General features: G+C 38.1%; 1 protein-coding gene across 1 annotated transcript in view; it reads left to right on the plus strand.

Moving 5' to 3' along the window:
- The window catches only part of ARHGAP15 (Rho GTPase activating protein 15), a 320,887-nt gene that overhangs the window by 189,107 nt on the left and 112,096 nt on the right, over positions 1–19,684 (plus strand). The window contains exon 10 of the mRNA XM_054636450.2: positions 6,943–7,041. Within this exon, the coding sequence (XP_054492425.1) occupies positions 6,943–7,041 (99 nt within the window). The remainder of the gene's footprint in view (positions 1–6,942; positions 7,042–19,684) is intronic.

The following is a 19,684-nucleotide window of genomic DNA, read 5'->3' on the forward strand; positions in this document are numbered from 1 at the left end:
TTACAAGAAAAATTCCTCCAGCTCTCAGAACATGCCTACGACCTTTTATTCCATAGGGAAATACTTCTGTCAGAATTGTAAATCCCTTAAAATAGGGGCTTGTAATAAAAGTGTGTATAAAGCCTTGCAGGACATCTTGGTACCAAATTCCTGACAAAGAGCTGTTCTGTGTGCTGGTGAAGAATTGATATAAATATCTGTGAAGCGTGTGGTGTTAATTACTCCAATGCAGTGGCACTGTAGGTGCTGTGAAAACCTTCACTTTTCATCAAGTGCTATTCATATTTGCCAGGGGCACTATAAAGCTCTCAAATCTATATTGATTTTTTACATTGTATGTCACACTGGAACCAAAACTCCAATAAATTTAACACGTAAATTATAGTCATGAGTAAATACATTTTAAGGTGGTAAGTTCACTTAAACATAGTCCTGTGCTCAGTGAGTCACTGATGCGTGCACACTTGGCCAGGAGACTCCACACATTTCTCCACATTAACCAAATTTGGGAATACAGGCTTCAAAATTAAATAGCAGTTTGATCTCCTGGGGTACTTTGTTCTGCCAACACTGTTATCAGGAAATCTAGAAATTATGTGATTGTCATTTAACTCTTACCCAAACTTTGCTTGTGTAGAGTGTAGCAGATATCTATGTAGAAAGTAAAGTAGGGAGTTAAATGAAAATAGTAAGGAGGATGACAGTCAGGGCAGGGAATGTAGAAGACTGATGGTTAAACGTTAGCTACATGTTGATCTGAAAATGAAGATGCACCGACATTTTGCATGACAAAAAAGTTATTTTTGTTATCATTGTCCCATTTGCTTTCTAGTCCTGTGCAGAAAAGAAGCCAGGATGGGAACAGCACGTTGGCTCCATTCATTGCAATGGGCTGGTGGCTGGGGCTCTTCATGCTCCAGCCAGAGCCCTAATGAAGATCATCTGTCCTTGTTCCATCTCACTCATGCTTACACAAAATATCCTTGGTCTCGAAGCTTTTTGAAGCATTTCTGAGATGATGTGCAATGCAGGGACGTTGTGGAATGTGCTTGTGTCTCTAAGCACAATTCTGTTCTTAGATGTACACGTGCACACAACCTAGAAATAGTAAATAAGAGGCATGTCCCATGTCTGCCATTTGAGCAGTGTTATTTTGAGAATAACTGTCCAAATTTATATGCTAGGGCAGGGGTCCTTGGTTCCTCGGCATTGAAATATTCTCAGAATTTACAGAATCTGCACTAATATGCTAGAAAAATAATATATAAATCTTCTCTTTTAAAACGACTTTATAGTCTATAATTGAACTTTGATCTTTATGTTTGAGCTTTGTCATGATTTAGTATTACCCAGAATGAATTGCCAACCTCCAACTTGATGTTGGCCTCCTAGCATCCTGATTTCTGAGACTTCCTAGACCAACAAAGGAAAAGAAACTTCTGTGAAACTGTGATTTTAAAGCTATGATGGTTGTGTTGGTAATACACTATCATAAAATACACTCTCAGCAAAGAGTAAAAAAACATGAGCAGCAACCTCATATAAATGACACTGTGGGAAATGAGGAAAATGAAGCTATGCAGCTGGCAAGGAATTTATTTAGGTTCCTTTTCTTCTAGGGTGGATCTTTCTTTCCCAAAAGCTAGACACCGAAAGAACTCCATTGAATGTATTTCATAAGCTAAGGCAAAAACCAAAACAGCATAAATTTTGGAACGGTTACAACTATTTCAAGATGAAAATAAAAGCCACTCAATTGCTAGTGAAAGGAACTAGCTGTGATTTGGCTTGATAGCCTATAGAGCAGGGCTCAGCATATGTTGGTGGTTGTGCAGATCACAGCACAGAGATCACCAACCATTGCATTTCCAGGCAAGGGAAAATGTCTCTATTCTATCATATGTTTCACTGGACCTTGGAGGAGTTCACTGTAATGAGCACAATGTTCATGAGAAGTCCAAAAGAGTAGATTAAGGCCCATCTTTGGTGTATTCTGTAATTCTTGCAGATTATGAAGGAATTTTGCAAGTGTTCTGGTGCACATCAGAGCTTAGGGAAAGTTGGGAAATGTTTCCTTTGACTTGCAGGGACAATGGGTCACAAGGGTATTTCTTTCTTTGATATGGACATTTGGAAGCAATTTTCCTAAACCTTGTGGATGGCCAGACACTGAACAAAGTGATTTGTTCCTTTGACATGATGCTAAAAAATGATTCAGAGAATTTTTAAATATCTCATGTTGGGAGAAGTGTTTTGAGTAGTACAGCAGACACCCTCTCTTGGAATTCAAATAAGCTCTTGTCCCCAGTAAAACACCAGAATTTCTTAAGAGAGACCTGTGTCTGTGGTACTATTTTCCCTTTTTCTGAGAATGTGCAACAAATCTGGCAGCTCATATGCCACTTAATAGTAACTGTTCACAAATGTAATTTTTTTTTTTTTAATTGATGACCACCACGGATCAACGGTATATAGTAAATCTCCACATTAAAAGGACTGGCAAGATTCCCAGCTTGCATAAATCAGGGGAGCTCCGTTGACAACCTCGCCGACTTCAGTCAGCTGAGGACCTGCCCCACGTATTGTAAAAGTGTCATGGCATTATTTGGAGCCCCAGTCTGGAATCAGCATCACTTTAATGTCTGACTTAATGTGTCTGACTACAGATAGAGCAGCTAGAAGAAGTCACCTTTAAGAATATGGCTCCAAATGCATGACTTCCCTCTGCAAAAGTTGACAGCTCTGGTGCCTACTGTCCTATCCCTCTCCTTGTACATTCATCTCTGATTTTCTCTTTTCATTCTCTTTCCCTCTCCCGACATTCAAGCAGATACAAAGAAAACAAACTATTTGGATGTTGGTACAAAGCTATGTTAGTCCAGCAGCTCAAATCCAGATGTTGCACAGTTAATTCTGTTCTGAAAGGCACAGGATTACATAGATATAACTCACATTTCTAAAAACTTGGAAATTCTACCATTATACCATCTCCTCTCGTGCCAGAATTTAAGCTTCTTCCTGAGACTGCAAGTGTTGGACATGCCCTTCCCTGTTTTTTTAATGAAAAACACTGAAGTATGAGTTTCTTCCAAGTGTGGCCACATCTCATCCATGTACACCCAAAACAGTTAAATAATGACATTCTCAGTGAGGATGTGGCTTTAGTGATTTTGTTTTAATTGTTTCTTTTCCAGAAGAATTGTCTCCCATAGTCGAGATTTCTGCAGCCCTGGGTTAGCGGCTTTGCTGCAGCTGGAAAGAGCTACTCAAAAGAAAAAAAAATAAGTAGCCCTGTCAAGCTCAGGGAAAACTTGAAGCTCCCCAGAATGAGCAATTCATTGCAGCCATAATCATCATTTTATATTATACAACTTGTGAATGTCCATTCCCTTCTCTTCTGGTGTCTGGTTTTATATCCCTGTGTGAAGCTGTCGCACACCCCACCATCTCCAGCAGAATTCTTAACGTGCAGATAGCAGGGATGTGTAATGTAAACCATACCACCAAACATATTATGAATATATTGCTCTTCTTAAAAATGCTTGTTGGTTTTTCATACTACAATATTGACTAACTGTCGGTGTTTGATGTATGGTTTACCAGCCTGATGTAGACTTATGGTTAGAGCTTAACTTGTTAGTTCTGCTTTTGCAGCCAATTCAGAATAACTACAGATGCCCCAAGATATTAAAATTGACTGCTCAAATGGACTCAGTGTGGGAGTTTCATTGGTTTTAAATTGATAACAGCTGAAAGAGTGAATGATTAAAGCTGTATATGGGCATAGTATGCAGCTCCTTTGTACGAGCCCTTGTGAACAGAATCCACTGCATGGGAATTGCCTTTGTTCTAATAAAAGATATTTCTGAACAATTGTTAGTTTAAATTTTTAAATGATGAAACAAGAGCATTTCAGGAGCCTATAGAGGAAATAATTCCTGAGAAACTGGAATAACTCTGAGAAGATAAAGTGGATTTGTATTCAGAGGGGAGCATTTAAAGTTAAGTAGCATTCCATAAGGTGGTAATTGTGTCTATTTCCCAGGCATTTGAGTTAAATAAGCTGGATAGGAAACATAAACTGTCATAACAGGAGGTTAGGAGTGTTGTGTACATCTCTTTTTTTCAAGTCATAAAAGATGAGGTTTTGGAGGACCTTATCACAAATAAATCAAACAAAGGGGGTTTTTGCTTTCCTTATCCCTTTGGGAGCAGTTCTTTTATTTTTTTTAAAAAATGTTCTTGAGAGCTTTCCCTTAAACTGGTTTTAAAATATGTATACCTCTATACTTATAAAAGAATAAGAAAAAAATATTTTAATTTTAGTTACATACAAATCTTGCCTGTAAAAGTGAGCAATTCACCGTTCCTTGTGTGTTGAAATATGCACAAACAAATCTTAGAAGAGTTTTCCTCAAGTATCCCTGTGACCTCCACAAGTGTAAATATGGCAGTGGAACTGCTGCCATTCCCAAGTTTATGTGCAGGAACAGATCCAGCAAAAAATCAATTGATTAGAGAGAATCACAGAATTTGTGGTCCAGGAGTACTCAGAATTAAGATTATTTGGATGACTCGTGGGATCTTGTACTTGTAAATACTCATGAATTTCTAGAAGGGGGAAAAAACCCTCCAAAGCAGTTGTGTGCTGTTGTTTTACCATAGTCAATTTTGATGCCCAGGGAGTATTAATGCTATTTTGCTGCCCTTCCATCCAAGATAAAAATCCTGAGTGCCTGTGTTCTAAAGAAGAGGTTCTAAAGAAGAAGTTAAAACTTAACTGTGGGGCACAAAATGTGACTGTATCCATACAGGGAAAAGTATAAAAAATGAGGTTAAGTATTTTGCTGAATATATAGAATCTGAAGCAAGAAATGAAGTAACAGACTAGGTGAGAATTGTAAAACTCTTTTCAGCCTGTTCAAAATTTCCTCCCAGGAATATCAAAAACTTTGTGTTCATGTTGGAGATTGAAAGAGTAACTGTGAAATAATCCTAGAAGTTGATTATAAAGTGGTTATAACACAGAAGAGAAACTGCTGAACAGAAACACACTAATTTCATTTCAGTTCCTCGTGTGTTGCCATCTAAACACAGTGAAGTTCTTTGCCTGTTTTGCTTCTGAAATTGTTTACAAGTGTCTTTGTCCACCAAATAAGACATGTTTTTACTTCTTTTTTAACATAATTTACATTGGAGACCATTCCATATTATGCAAAGAATTTGACAGGTCTTTGCTAAAATTTTAAAAAACAATTAAGATGTCAAAAGAGGAAGTGCTAGTACATTTTAATCATAAATCTCTGTATGTATAATTACCACTGAAGGCAGCTATAAATGTTTTATGAAGAAAATGTAACCAGACTGTGCTTTGTCAGAAACATAACCCCAAAACATGTAACAGACTGTTCGCTAATGCTTAACGCCACACATGCACACAACCTTCCTCAGAGCAGTGCTGTGAACCCAGTCCTCCATCCCTTCTGCAGCCCAAACTCCAACTAACTTCAATTCAAGCTCTGATGTACTCTCCCAGAATGCAGATCACACACTTTGGGAGGTGCTGGTATAAACTGCCCTGGTGCATCTCGAGGAGTCAAAAGCGACCCCTGCCCTGCACCCTGGTTCCGTCACTGTGCTCCCTGCTCTGGGTGTCAGGAAAGAAAAGGCAATTGAGTCACTCTTGAAATCTGAGCTGAGTATGAAATAGTGATGATTAATGAAAATGAAGCTTATTGCAGCACAGATTTTTTTTTTTTAATGGGGTTTTGCTTGTTAGTGAGGATAAGTTGGTTTTAGAGCAAAGAGCACTCCAGTTGGTTATGGTCCAGTATGGTGGCACCGTCCACGGAGGAAACATCCAATTCCATGGGAGCTGCTGGGTTTTCTGTGCAAAGTCCAGACTGGTGCTATCACCTTTCAGCTATCTATATAATAATTTCCAAAGCCTCCACACCAATTTACAAACCGTAGTGCTCTGTTGAAATGCTATATGGAGACTGTCTCTTTGGATAAATGATGACAGTACACTCCTATTGTTTCAGCATTTAACTGGCTCCTATTGAATAGTTCCTCTCATCTGTTTGATTCATTCTGATTTTAGCTGACAACGTCCCTGTTACTGATTGCTCTTTTCATAATCTCTCAAACACACAGAGTGGAAATGAGGTGGAGGAAGCTAATTAGTAATCTGACGGATTGAACCTGCTAATACAAATATGTTTCAAGATCAACAGTCAAAGTTGGTCAAAACTTTGAAATCCCAAAAACTAAAAGTTGGCATTATCTAGTTAAAGGATTGCTTGTGAAGGAAGTGAGACTAATCATTAGTTAAACATGGTATAAGGTGAAATCCTCATCAAAAGACATCTAGTATCTTCTGTTTTTCTGAGCAGGCAATTCGATCAGTAAAGAAAAAGATTTTGTGAAATTGAGATGAAATTGTACTGAGTCCTGATGATGCAAAGTTATGAAGTCCTTGCCCTCATACAGTGCTCCAAGAAAGAGTAAAACTTCCAAATGCATGGAAGGGACAGGTCACCCAACCAGATGAGTTTCTAGGTTGGACCAAATGCATCATGTAGAAATTTGTATTCAATGACTTAGGGAGTTGTAGCTCTGGAACCGCCTGCGCATTTTTTATGGCAGGTCCAACCAAACTCTGGAGACCTCCAAGCCTTAGAAAAGTCAAAATTAAGGTGCAAGTGGCAATTGAAATTGAATCCAGAGGGAAGCATCAAGCACTATGAGCAGCAGACGTGGAGGGATTTGGTTCTGGGGCAAAAGTTAATGACTACTAGGACTTAAAAAGAATTTGGTTCCAGTTTTGTCTATGCATCTTCAATATCTGAGTTTTAAATTAATAGGCAAGCTGAGAGGACAGAAAAATCTCACCAATAATAATATGCCTTAATGTATTTTCCTCTTGTCTTCCAAATGTAGATCAAATTTTTGGCTCCTATTTGCACTCGGTTTGTGAGCATGAGAAATCTACAGTTCCCCAGTTTGTAAGACTCTGCATAGAAGCAGTTGAAAAAAGAGGTGAGTACCTTATTATTTGATACTTTTTTTTTTCTCTAACTCTAATCAAAACTTTAACCTTGTAACTCTGCTTGGATTGCCCGGGTAGGCAGACAGTACACTCTATAATATAGTTATGAATGGAACTGTATCACATTCTGTGTATCTTCATTTGCTTTATATGATAAGACATTAATAGAACTCATTCATGCTGATTGTTCGGGGGTTTTTTTTTGACATGTTGTTGGTTTAGTCTTTCTCTGGCTAAGCAAATGTTAGCCATCAATAAAATGTCAGTAATTTCATACTAAAGTCCCTGGTGAATGTAAGGCCAATACTTTTTCCTAAGTCTTGAATTGTATTTAACCAAAATAAATGTTATTCTACCATGGCCATATTTTTTTTCTTAATGAGTGCAGGTGTCTAATTTTTACAGTTATTTTAAAAGTCATGATATTGCAAAAATACCGAAATGAGTATCCATCCTCATTAAAAGTTTTGATTAATAAGAAGGATTTTCATAGTGTAAAAAAGATGTACTTAACACTATTGCCTGCCTTCCTTTCTGCAGTGTGTATCTTCTCTCACTGAAGGTCATTTTCTTTGGAAGGTGCATGCGGTAGATGCAGAATCTTAAAATGTATTGTATAAAAATGTGAGGCTTCATCACCATCTGTTACAAGTTTACAACTTGTTCCAGGGATCTGGGGAAACATATATCTTGCAAAAGATAGAAAATTTATTTTCAGAATAAGGCTGGGTGAACCCATTGTCACTGCCATATACTGGAGTCTCAGAACAAGAGAATCCATGAAAAATAAAAAGATACTTAGAGCGTTACCCACAAAGGCAAAAGCTATTTTAATTCTGCCATTGCTACCTGGCTTTATAGTGAAAGGTGCAATAAAACTACCCTGGAGTTTCAAACTCAGGGAAATTCATGCTTTAATTATACATCAAAGAGAGCACTGGGATATTATTATTCCCAGAATGATTGGCAGGAAGTCAGAGACTGAAACAAACTGGAGATCGTTCAGCAGGGGGAGATAGTAGCATTGGGTTTTTGTGGAGGAAGGCTGGAGGCTGGATAAAAAAAGGGGAAAAATGTGTGAAGTGCCTATTAATAGAGGAGGAATTGTGAGGTGAAATTCAGAACATGAAAAGGAAAGGCAGAGATTAGATTGCAAAAATGCCACTCCATGCAGAACATGTCTAACAAACTGCTTGGTTACAACCTCAGCACAAGTTCCCTCAAGAATGTGCTGGATATTTCATAGATGTTTTGGAGTATCTGACCACTCACTCCTCCAAGTAGAAGTGAGGCCAGAGGTCTCTGCACTGCTGAACTGTAATAGAAAAATTCAAGGAACGTAATTAGATGTTTACTGTCTGAGATTATCCAAAAAATGTTCATATTAGAAACTGGATGTATCACTGTTCCTTCAAAGGCGGCCATCCTTCTGAGTACTGCACTATAGCTCTTGTAATTCCTTCAAGCTTGCTGTGACTTAGAGAAGCTCACCCCTTTTGGTTAGCCTAACATGTAAATAAAAGCTAATCACATGGCATGAGATAAAAATTTCATGTTATCACTATATTTATGAGTTTATATTTGATATGCAGGTTTTTTTTTCTATTATCGTTTTCTTGGATTAAGATGCTTCCATTTACTCACATTCTATTTACTCAAAGTGTTGTTTTTACTGAGTTCTGGCATAAACTATCTCAGGACAGCAGTAATTTATGTGAAGCTAAGTCCAATGTTTATGCAAGCTTCTGATGACATTTTGTGCCGGGGTTGGTATTAGGAAGCAGTGTGTGGAGGTGCCAAGTCTCCCGGCATGGCTGAGACTCAACAGATCTGAAACCCTCCTCTTAATGGCCAGATATGCCTCCAGCCAAGACACTCAACTGCAGAGTCATGGGAAATACTTATGTACCAATTATGGGAAAGGCACATTTAATGAAAACTGTATGTTTACTTTCATAGTCTTAGTAAGATGGCCTAGATACTCGGTACAGCTGGCATATTGGCTGTGGTAGAAAAGCTCTCTTTTCCTATTTAGAGAATATATCATCCACATACTGTAACTGTACCAAAAATGTTACGTGCGTGCTTCGCTTCAGATAAAGCATTATTAGGAGAAAAGACCTTAGGAGACCATCCCTAAATGTTACTTTCAAACCATTTGGGCTCCACTGAATGGTTGTGTTCTTAGCTATCAGCTCATGGATTTAGTTTTTATCCACCTACTGGTTTTCTAGTTGCTTTTCTGAATTTTAAAGCAAAATCACTGTGCACAGAAAGTCTAGCAGTGATCTGAATAAATGATATTAATTAGCACATGTTCCTGTGTAGATGAGGTTACACACAATAGCCAAATGTAGCAATATTCTCCCACAGATTAAAAATGTACAGGTTGTCATTAACCATTGGCAAGATTTCCTGTTTAGTTACACTATTTTAAAATTAATCTCAAAAGGATGTTCATTCTGAATATATTCTGCTCTAACTTAAATCAAAGTTTGATCATTTGTCCCCTAGTTTGCTTCTTCACCATTTCAGAACAGGGGTGCTTTCTAAGATCTGATCTAAAAAATCTCACACCATAATGCATATTTATCTATCCAACAAGGATTCATTTGTGAATGTGACAAAAATGGAATGAATTCCACTTTTTCAGCCTCTTTTTGTATTTTTCGTTATTGAAGTAGAACTGTGAAGCAGAAGGTCTTTCTCCATTTTCTCAGCCATCTTGCAGAGCTGGTAGTGGAATTTAATAAAAAGAGGCAATAAAACTGTGCCCATTCTTGGATACTTGCAAGGAAATTGTCATATTTAATTTTTTTTCAAGGAAGCTCAGTTTTTCTCTTCATTCTTCCTGTACTTATGAATTACTTATAATAATTACTGAATTATTCATTCATAATTTTTGATGAACTTCTAGTCCTGATTATTGAGCTATCCAGACCACTGCCTCTAAAGTCAAAACTATCTTGGGAAAATGTATTGTACCCTTTGTATGTAATGTAATATCCTAAATAGAAAAACCTCCATGTCTGTGGTGTGACCTGGTGAGGATAAGAGAATAATTCTATACCATGCAGCAACCAGATTGAAGGAATACATAGGCTACTCAAAGATGTCCAGCATTTCTTCATTTTCTGTCTTCTCAGGGACTTCAGGGTAAAGTTTTTGATGGAACAGCACATTCTGTGGGTTTTTTCTGTTTCTTCTTTTACTTTGCCATCCACACCTACCTTGGATGGACCTCAGGCTTTTCTGGGGCTATTTATCGACCTGGCCTTTTCAATCTGTACTCCTGTTTCTCAATCTGTTCTTCAATCTGCTTCTTTCTTCTCCCTGGGAAGTGTCTGACAGGTAGCACCAGCCCGGAGCTGAGCAGTGCAGGGAGGAGAGCCTGGGACAATCCTCCCAGAGCACTGTAACTCACACACTGCTCACTTCTGCCAAGGGTGGGGCCCATTGCAAGACTTTTTGGTGTTTCTAGGCCAGATATCATTTCCAGTCAATTCTGGAGTCGCCTATTTGTTTTGTTATCCATGGCCCTTTAGAAGTCCTGGCTTTTTTTTTGCCTTTTTTTTTTCTTTTAAAAAAAAATTTGTGAAAGGCATGAGTAGAACGCATTAAAAAAATAAAAATATCAGTCTGTGCTGTACCTCAACAGCATGCCATCCAATACTTCTCTTAGTAGTGTTTTATCGTGTGAAAACAGTCTGATACTAAACTCTTTTCCAGGGAAGATCATTTGTCTGTGTGTCTAATGACAGAGTAAATGAACACCCCTAGCAGTCTGCATCCTAAACCTACCCAGGGTATCCAGTGTGGCTTGGGTTTTGTAAAGAAATACAGTCCTAATGCTCGAGGGAAATATAATTTAACTTTCATCTCTCTTTTGAAACATCCTTCATTTTCTCCCTCCATTCCCAAATCCAAGTTAGGGTTCTCAAATCAGCCTAAATGACTTGAAAAACGACACTGCAGGCAGCAAAGCTGGTGATTACAGGTACTGTTTCCATGCTGAGCTGGACGTTGCAGATATTGTTTTCTGTTGCTTTTCTTGGAGCACAGGATGCTCTGACAGGAATGATACACAAAATTACATATTTGATTCAATGCCTAAAAGCCACCCTGGGATCCATAACCTTGCTTAAAGATTTAAGAAAGACCTTTAGTCCACTTCTGAGAAGGTTCTTAGCTTAGAAAACTTTATCTTTCAACTTTACTTCTTAGCAGCTGTTATGTTTTTTTGCAGTCGTTTGTTTGACAGGATCCAGTTATAGGTTCCGATGTCTGTTTAAAGAAACAGGGAGGTTGTTGGCTTTAAAATTCCCTTACTGCTTGTGTGTTCAACATTTTCCCAGGCTTTTCTACATAGTTTGCCAAGTAAAGGGACTGACCTTTTGTAGCAAACACTTTTTCATTTCTAAATGCTCACTTTGATTTTTGTCCCATTTTATGCTCATTCCAAACTGTTTACAACCCACTAAAAATGACTGTGAATTATATGTTTGTGTAATGGATTCCTTTTGTGGTCGGAGTGGAATGTTTACTTTGAACAATTAGTTATCTTTGGGCAGATTATAGTGACCTGAAAAAAGAATGGCTAAAATTATTATAGTACCTTAACTATTTCCTTTTATTATCTTCTCTGTGTGTCCAGTGTATTATTTACTGGGTTTCATTGCACTGAGACCCAGGGAACAAATCATGTTAAATAAGAGCAGTGACAAAAACCCCTCTGAGTGTGGGGCTCTTGGCTTGGGGGGCGATCTGGGGTAGCACCAGTGAGACTTCAGAGGGCACCATTAGGCACTTAAAAGCTGGAAGTGCAATTTTAAGAAGGCATGGTTTTGAAAAAAAAAATTAACTTCTTGCTCTCCAAAATTCAGATTTCTCACAAGCTCCAAGGTCTGACACTCCAAAGTGCCTAAAACTGATACTCATTTTGGCTTTAATTAACTTAATGTCAATAGCTGTGCTTGATTCTGCACAGGATCATTGCAGACATGCAGACACACAGTCTCATGATGCAGAATATTCAGGGTTTAAGGGAGAAAATGACTTTATGGGCAAAGATAAAGTAGCTTATGGGATGTAGTAAAGAAATACAGTCATCCCAATGGAGAGAAATGAAGATAAAAACAGTATTTTAAACTACCTCACCTCCCAAATGCCATGCTGCCCTGTGACAGAAGGTTGTGTCTCTTTCATCAGTTTTATCTGTTAATCTAAAAGCTAAAGTGCAGCTAAAAGCACTTTAAAACCTATTTATAAAAAGAAAAAAAAAAAAGAAAGTGATATTTCATTACCTTCTAAATCATATATTGCTTAAAAGGTAGTCAGTATTCTGGTAGAATGTTTACACAGAGGAGAGTTCACTTATCTCAGGGAGTTAAGCAAAGAGGAAATGAGTTTTAAAAAATATAAAGTATTGTGAATATATTTATGTTGCTAGGAAAAAAATGAGTTTTTAAAAGAGTCTAATGCTATCTCATTTTCTAATGGAAGAAAGCACTGCAGAAGAATTTTTAAAGAAAAAAAAAAATCCCAAACACCTCCTAAAGCTGAGGATTCCCATGCTGGGATTGTTGGCTTTGGTATGGTGGAGTGAGTGGATTATAAACCAGTGAGGATGGCAGGAGACATAAAGCTTGTGCAGCCAAGGGATGGATTCACAGCCATTGAATAAAGCCAGAAATTTACAGAATTTTTTGGGTGGGAAAAACCCTCTAAGATCATTGAGTCCAACCATTCCCCCAGAACTGTCATGGCCACCATTGAACCACATCCCCAGTGCCACACCTACACAGCTTTTAAATCACTCCAGGGATGGGGAATGATTGAAACTCTGCCACGATTATGATTCCACCACCTATCCCCACCTCTGTATGTATTATAATTCTCATTAACAGGTTTAAGTTCAACAGACAGCATGTTCCTCAGGATTTATTTAGCTTAAGCAAAATTTTAAATTTTATTTGGTACTCAAAAATAGTTCATTGCCATCCCTGAGGACCTGAGGGAGGCAGTAGGAAAGTACAGGGTAGTTCTGCCAGGGTGTGCTCACCACCATCTTGGGCTCCCAGTAACTGCACAGAGCTCCTGGGACACTTCCCAGCACAGTTAGACCAAACCCATCAGCCAGTGGCATAAAGGATTTGTTCTGGCAAGGCTTCCCTGAGAAGGGAAACCTCAGGAGACTGACCTATCCTGTCCCATTTTATATTTCTGTCTGAGTGCAGGATTATTCTCCAACAGCACTTGGCCCCCGAACAACCACTGAAAAGTATTCTGTGTTTTTTCACTCTCATATCTTTCTATCCTCAGAGCAAGAAATTCTTCATGAATAGCAGTTTGCTTCCTACAAGTTCATTCACTAATTTTCAGTACTTATTCTCTGGAAATGTATTTTCCAAGCTCTTGTTTGATTCTCCCAGGCCTACACATGCTTCCTTGCTCACTCTGATATAATTTTACATTCTGTTTCCAGTGGCTTTAGAATTCAGTACCCTGAAAGTACAGAGATCATGTTGCTCCACCAACTGATCTGAGCCCCCAGTTCTGCTAATTTTGTACTGTTCATTCTTTCCCACTTTGGGATAATCTATTATGCTTGGATCCAGGCACGCACTAAAAGCTAATACTTCCATGAAGAATGTGCAATTTGTACTGTTTAGCTTGTGATGAGATTCCTTTTATGATTCTATCTTGTTCCAAGGAGGGCTTCTGCTCCCAACTTTTATATGCACTGAATGTAAAAGAAAAGAGAAAAAAAAAAAAATAAAAGGGGAAACAAAACAAACTGATAGGAAAAAAAATTGTATGCACACAAAAATATCCAGCAGTTCAGCAGATAAAGCCTTTTTCCAGGGAATTCCTGTGTGCAGAAGAAATCTGTTTCTGAGGGCATTGAACTGTGTTTACTTTAAACTGGCCAACGAGCATAAACTCGAACGTACAGATGAATGCAATATAAAACAACAAAGTTCTGAGAAAAGCCCTTACAAGTTTGTGATTTAAAATGTTTGGTGCTTTTTTTTATTATTATTTTTTTTTTTAATAAACTCTTCTTTTGAGTAGAAATTAAGAGCGGTTGAATTTAGTGCAAACATATTGGCAAGATTTCCTCAGCCATTTCTGTCTTCAGGCTCAGGCAATCCCACTATAGCCACCTTTCTTAGAGTAAGAGCCAGTTAATAGTGTTGTGCAAGGTCCAAGTCAGAGTTGGCTCTGAAGGGTATTCACTCTGGGGCCTCTGTGTCTGCTAGAAAGCCACATTCTGAGTTAGAAAAAAATATCAAGAAGTGTCAACAGGAAACATCACGGAAGGGCATACAAGACAAATTAGAGAAAAGGAGACAACAGACAAAAAAAGAAAAAAATTGAAAAAAGGAATAAAAGCCTTGTAATGACGAGGCACAAAAGAGAATAAATATATAATTATTTACAAATTTGAAAGAAGAGACTCTAAGTTGGTTAGAAGAGGAAAAAAGCCATAAAACAGGCAGGTATTTGAACCAGTTGTTGTATTTGTCATAGTTACCTGATACCTGGTTCATTGATTAATCTGTTCCAGAGGAATGTATCCATTTCTATGAAAAAAGGGGGGGATTTGTATTTTAAGCCATGCCAGTAACAACAAGCAGACACTCAGTGTTCACCAGAGTAACATTTACAATGCCTGGGCCAAATTCATGCCTTGTGTAATTTTATTGCTTTTACTGGAATTACACCAGAGATGAGTTTGGCCTTTTGCCTTTTTCTAGCATTGTATAATATATCTATTTGTGAACATGTAGAAGGAATCAGGGCATTTTGTCGTCCGAATTTTCCATAAAATCCTGTTCAATAGGCATAATAAATAAAACAAACCACTTAACCTACAAAATAAAAAAGAATCAAACAACGTTTTCTAGATATTAAAATAATGTTAATACACTTTGTAAATCAAGGAGTTGACACTTGCATGCACTGAAACAAAAAAGTCCAGAGAAATTTAAAGCCAGCTGACTGTGTGTGTGTGTTTGTGTTGCTTGCTCTGTGCCAAGGAGGGAATGAAGGTCCTGACTCACCCCCTGGTCAAAGGCAGATTCAGGGAAGCTGACACATGAGGGTATTCACCTCCCAGCCATGAAAAAGGTAAAAGGAGAGGCACAGAACTCCTCTCTTTTCCCCCTGAATAAGCTGAGGCTGTGAGGCACCATGCCCTGGTACAGTACACATGCCATCACAGACTAGGAGTTGGCAGGATTTCCACTGCAAACCCCATTTAGTCAGACTTTGCAGTTCAGCCATTAATAGAACACTTTGGGCTAACACTTGACAAAATGAATCTTGGCCTGGAAGAGATGTTCACTCACACACAAACACACACAAAAATAGAAGTTAAGTCCATTAAGTTCCTTTAAAAGGAAAAGAGGTGTAATTTCAGATCCTTTCAATATCTCTCTGCTTAAATAGAAAGTTGTATTTTTTTTAAATATTATGAAAACATAATTCCACAATGCAAACTAATCACTTTTCCTATGGGAGAAAAAAAAAAGCTACTACAACTACACTATAATTTTTTCAAAAAAGTTTTACAGCAATAAAAGAAAACACACTAAAAAAGAAGTTTTACTGTCCATATGCCACACTGTGGGGTCAGTTTAAAAAAAAAAAATCTCCTTTTTTTTTCTGCCTGCAATTCAAGAGAGCAAATAACTGCAGTTGTATTTTATTACTTCAATTATTTGCTGTAGCAGCTTGTGTTACATCAATGTTTTAATCGTATAATACCACAGTCTAATGGGATTGATACCTAAGTGAGAGAAATTGTACCAACAGAGAGATTCAGAAGGAAGGCAGAGGGCAAAGGGGGAGGACAGATTAAAAAGGAGGCTTTATGTGAAGGTTTTCGCTTCTTTAAGAGAAGATTTCTTCAGCTTGTTTTACTTCCCTGAAATTATGAAACTGATATTATTAGCAATCTAGTAACAGAATTGTCCCTAAATTGGCTACTGCATGATAACCCCCAAGGAACTAACAAGTTTTTCAAAGATCTCCAGTTGTCTGTTGGCTCAGCAGATTGTTGCATTATGATCAGGATCCACACAGATCATGGATGCAATTTTATAGCAAACCAACTTCTTTTGTTTTCACTCAAACAATGGTTTGGTAGGAATGGCATAGATGTAAATGAGAGCAAAATGTGAGCATTTTGTTTCATAACACAACAGACCTCTTGGATCCTCCAGCTCTCTCCTTGTGGTTCCTTCACGCATCTTTTGTGGTGTCAGAGATGATGCCTTTCAAACAACTGAAATTTTTGGGAAATAGATATTACAGTCAGAAACTGCTTTCTCATGCTTATTCTGCTTTGAAATGGATATAGGTCATTTCTTCCTATAATTCCTGCCTTATTAATATAAGCCTGTCCACCAAGACAGATGGAGACTTGAGGGACCTGAATAGATCTATTCTGTGGTGAATAGTTGTGCCTTACAGTTAAGGAAATGGGTCAGAATTTTGTTGTTTCAGGGCTTTAAGCTCTATCTATTTGAAAAAAAAAAAAAAAAGTAAATACCCAGATTTTAGTTCAAGATTTAAAAACAAAGGACAGGAACTTGTTCAATTGCCAAGGTTATGGGCCATTAACAGGGGATACTGTGGCTCTTAAAATCACCATGGACTCCTCAAAACGAAGGGTAAGGTGATACCTCTGAAATATCTTCACCAAGAAGATAAGAAAGTCCCCCAAAGGCAGAAAGAGGTTGTTCCATGCCTCTTTTCTTCACCTCCCCAGGAAAAATTCCCCCCAATATTTGAAACCATATGCCTTGATTTGTCAGTCCTGAGCTGCCATGGTGTTATGTGACAGAGCACACCAAAGTAGCTGCCACCAAATGCCTTCCCTGTGCCAGCAGTAACCACACAATGCTGCTGGAGGTACCACAGCTTTTTGTTTACTTAGAAATGAAATAATTTTGATGAGTGTATGGTATCAGTTAGCAAGTGTTGAGTTCCTCATGGTGATACTGCTCATGTTGACTTAAATGGAAAAACGGATCAGCTCAGAAACCTTTAATAAGAAAAGTTCCTTCATGTGCTTGTAGTGATGCCCTGTGGAGCCACGAGAACTAAAAATCTGTCAGCATACTTGGTAGGAACTTTGTTTCATGGTTCTCTAACTCATATGATCGAGATTAAAGTGAACAAAATCTTGGCACATAGCTTGGCAGGCAAGAAGCATTCCTGTGTTTGTGTGTGTGTGAGACAGAGGGACAAAGAGAGGGGGAAATTTAGCAGCCACTCATTCAGTGTTAAATTATCAGGTGCTACATATTTTTAATAAACCTTAGTAGAAAGATAAGATACATCCTCTACCATTGAAAATTGCTTTCACTTAGACTGTAAACTTGACTTTGAACCAGCAGAGCATCTCCTCTAACCACTGAAAACAAAACCATTCAAATTCTCCAGCCCAAACAAATTGCAAGCCAGACTTGAATCCAAACAAAGAGGTGGAAGATTCTGGAAGGGTGCTATTTATGCAGGCAGGTTTTCCTACTTTGACATTAAACCAGAGCAGCTACAAAACATTTTATTTAATGCCCTGATCTGTGACCTCCAGGACTGTCCTCACAGCAGATATTTTTTAATACTTTTCAAACTCTCATGATGTGGATGCCTGAAAAATATCTGAATTTGCACACTATGAAGGGTTCACAATGGTGCCTTTTATTATCTCTGTCTCAGCTGCATTTTTGTGTTCTGATATGCCCTACGTTAAAAACACAAAGGCCACAGCTTAGAGCAAGAGGTTTCTGTTAGAAACCCTACAACTGCCTTGGATGTCTGTAGAATAAATGTCATTATTAATTACTGGAATTTTCACCAAAGAAGGAAATTAGATATGGAAAGCACTTTATGCCAACTTCATCTTTCCAAGCCTTCAGAAATACCAGAGGGCCTATGTGAGCCCTAGTAAAAGGGATGAGATTGGATTTCTACCTTCCTTACATCATTCCATGCCACAGTCAGCTTTAAGACACAAAGACAACGATTCAAATCAAATTTCTTCCTGTAGCTTTAAATTACAAAATAATTATCTTCCATGAAAATATCAAATGATATTCATATTTATGCATTTACTTCACCCAAAATTCAGCTAACAGATATCCAGTATATTTTATTGCCAGCAACTAGGGTTGTTTTCTTATCAGAAGTCAGTGTTTTTATGCATTTCTTGCATGTCTCAGCTATGTTTTATTTATTTATATAATTTGTATTTCATTGAGGGTTTTTTTTATTTGCATGTTTCAAAGCAGAAAGCAATTAGTTCCTTTTCAGACTATACATAAAAAACGTTTTTTGAGGAGTCCCTGAGCAATTCATTACAAGTTTTGTGCTATTTTGGTGTAGTCTATCCTGGAATGCATGTCAAACCATGGCATGGAAACTATGAAGCTGCTTCTGCCAAAGTAATGAGGGATGCATCAGTCTCTTAAGTTTTGGTACTTATCACTCTTTGCAATCCAGTTCAGAAGTTTTATTTTTTCTGCAGACACCTTGACTACATCTTTTGCTGTGTGTTGCTTTGGTGATTAGATTTGTCCCAAAATAAATGGAGGGAAAAAAATGTTTTTAAGTTACTTGAATCTATTTGGGGACAGAAAACACAGTGGAAATGACAGGAAAAATAACCTATATATATAGCTGCAGAGTCTTGCAGCTGAGATGGCAAACTAAAGTGGAAAAATATGTAAGAACAATAGGTTTGTGTCATATTAAAATTAATGTCTCTGTTGTTTTCCGTAGTACTGCTTAATGTCACTGTTTCATAACACTAAATATGAATTTCGCAAAACCAAGAAAGTTTTACTCACTTCTTAGACAGAGATTTATCACACTAAAAAAGGTGGCAGGGCATTCAGTGGAATCCCATGGTTTTCACTATTATTTGGTCTTGCAATGTGAGCAGAGTACACTGAGAATGACTCTGTTAAAGCAGAAGTTATCTCCGTGTGCCCATGCACACACACCTTTGTGTTATCACATTTATATGTTGGGCAGATATGCAATGCTAAGAATTCACCGAGTTGGTGTTGGAGAGCTGTGTGAATACTTATCTTCCAGGAGAGCCTCTGGGTTTTCCTGCAACACCCAAAGGTGTCTGATAGTGTGCCTTAGACTAAAGAATCTACTTTTTAAATGTTTACTCCCTCTTAGAGATAAAAACCAAACACAAAGATAGATGCCTACAATACAATGTGAATAACTACCAACTGCACTAGAGCCCCAGCTCAGATTTTAGAGCAGGGTTCTGCACATTCCTCTGTTAGAAACTCAGAACCTCTGTGTTTCCTGTCCCCAAACAGGTTTGATTTCCAACTGCAGGACCCATACCCAGCCTTCTGTGCTATGCAACAAAATAAGTGCTGCTATCAAGCGCCCCACTGATATTTTTCAGCTGCTGTTGAACTGTAACAGTTAAATTCTGCCTTGGCATCCCTCCCCAGTAAAGCTCGGGAGCTGGAGGATGTGTCCATGGAAAGTTGAGTAGGACCTGATCCTGGAGATGGCAGAGATAGCCTTGAGACATCTCAGGCTGGGCAGAACAGTGTCAGGTCATCAAGTAATGGATCTGCTATAAAGAGT

This window comes from Agelaius phoeniceus, chromosome 7 (genome assembly GCF_051311805.1).
Source record: "Agelaius phoeniceus isolate bAgePho1 chromosome 7, bAgePho1.hap1, whole genome shotgun sequence".
In the NCBI taxonomy this organism is placed as follows: domain Eukaryota; kingdom Metazoa; phylum Chordata; class Aves; order Passeriformes; family Icteridae; genus Agelaius; species Agelaius phoeniceus.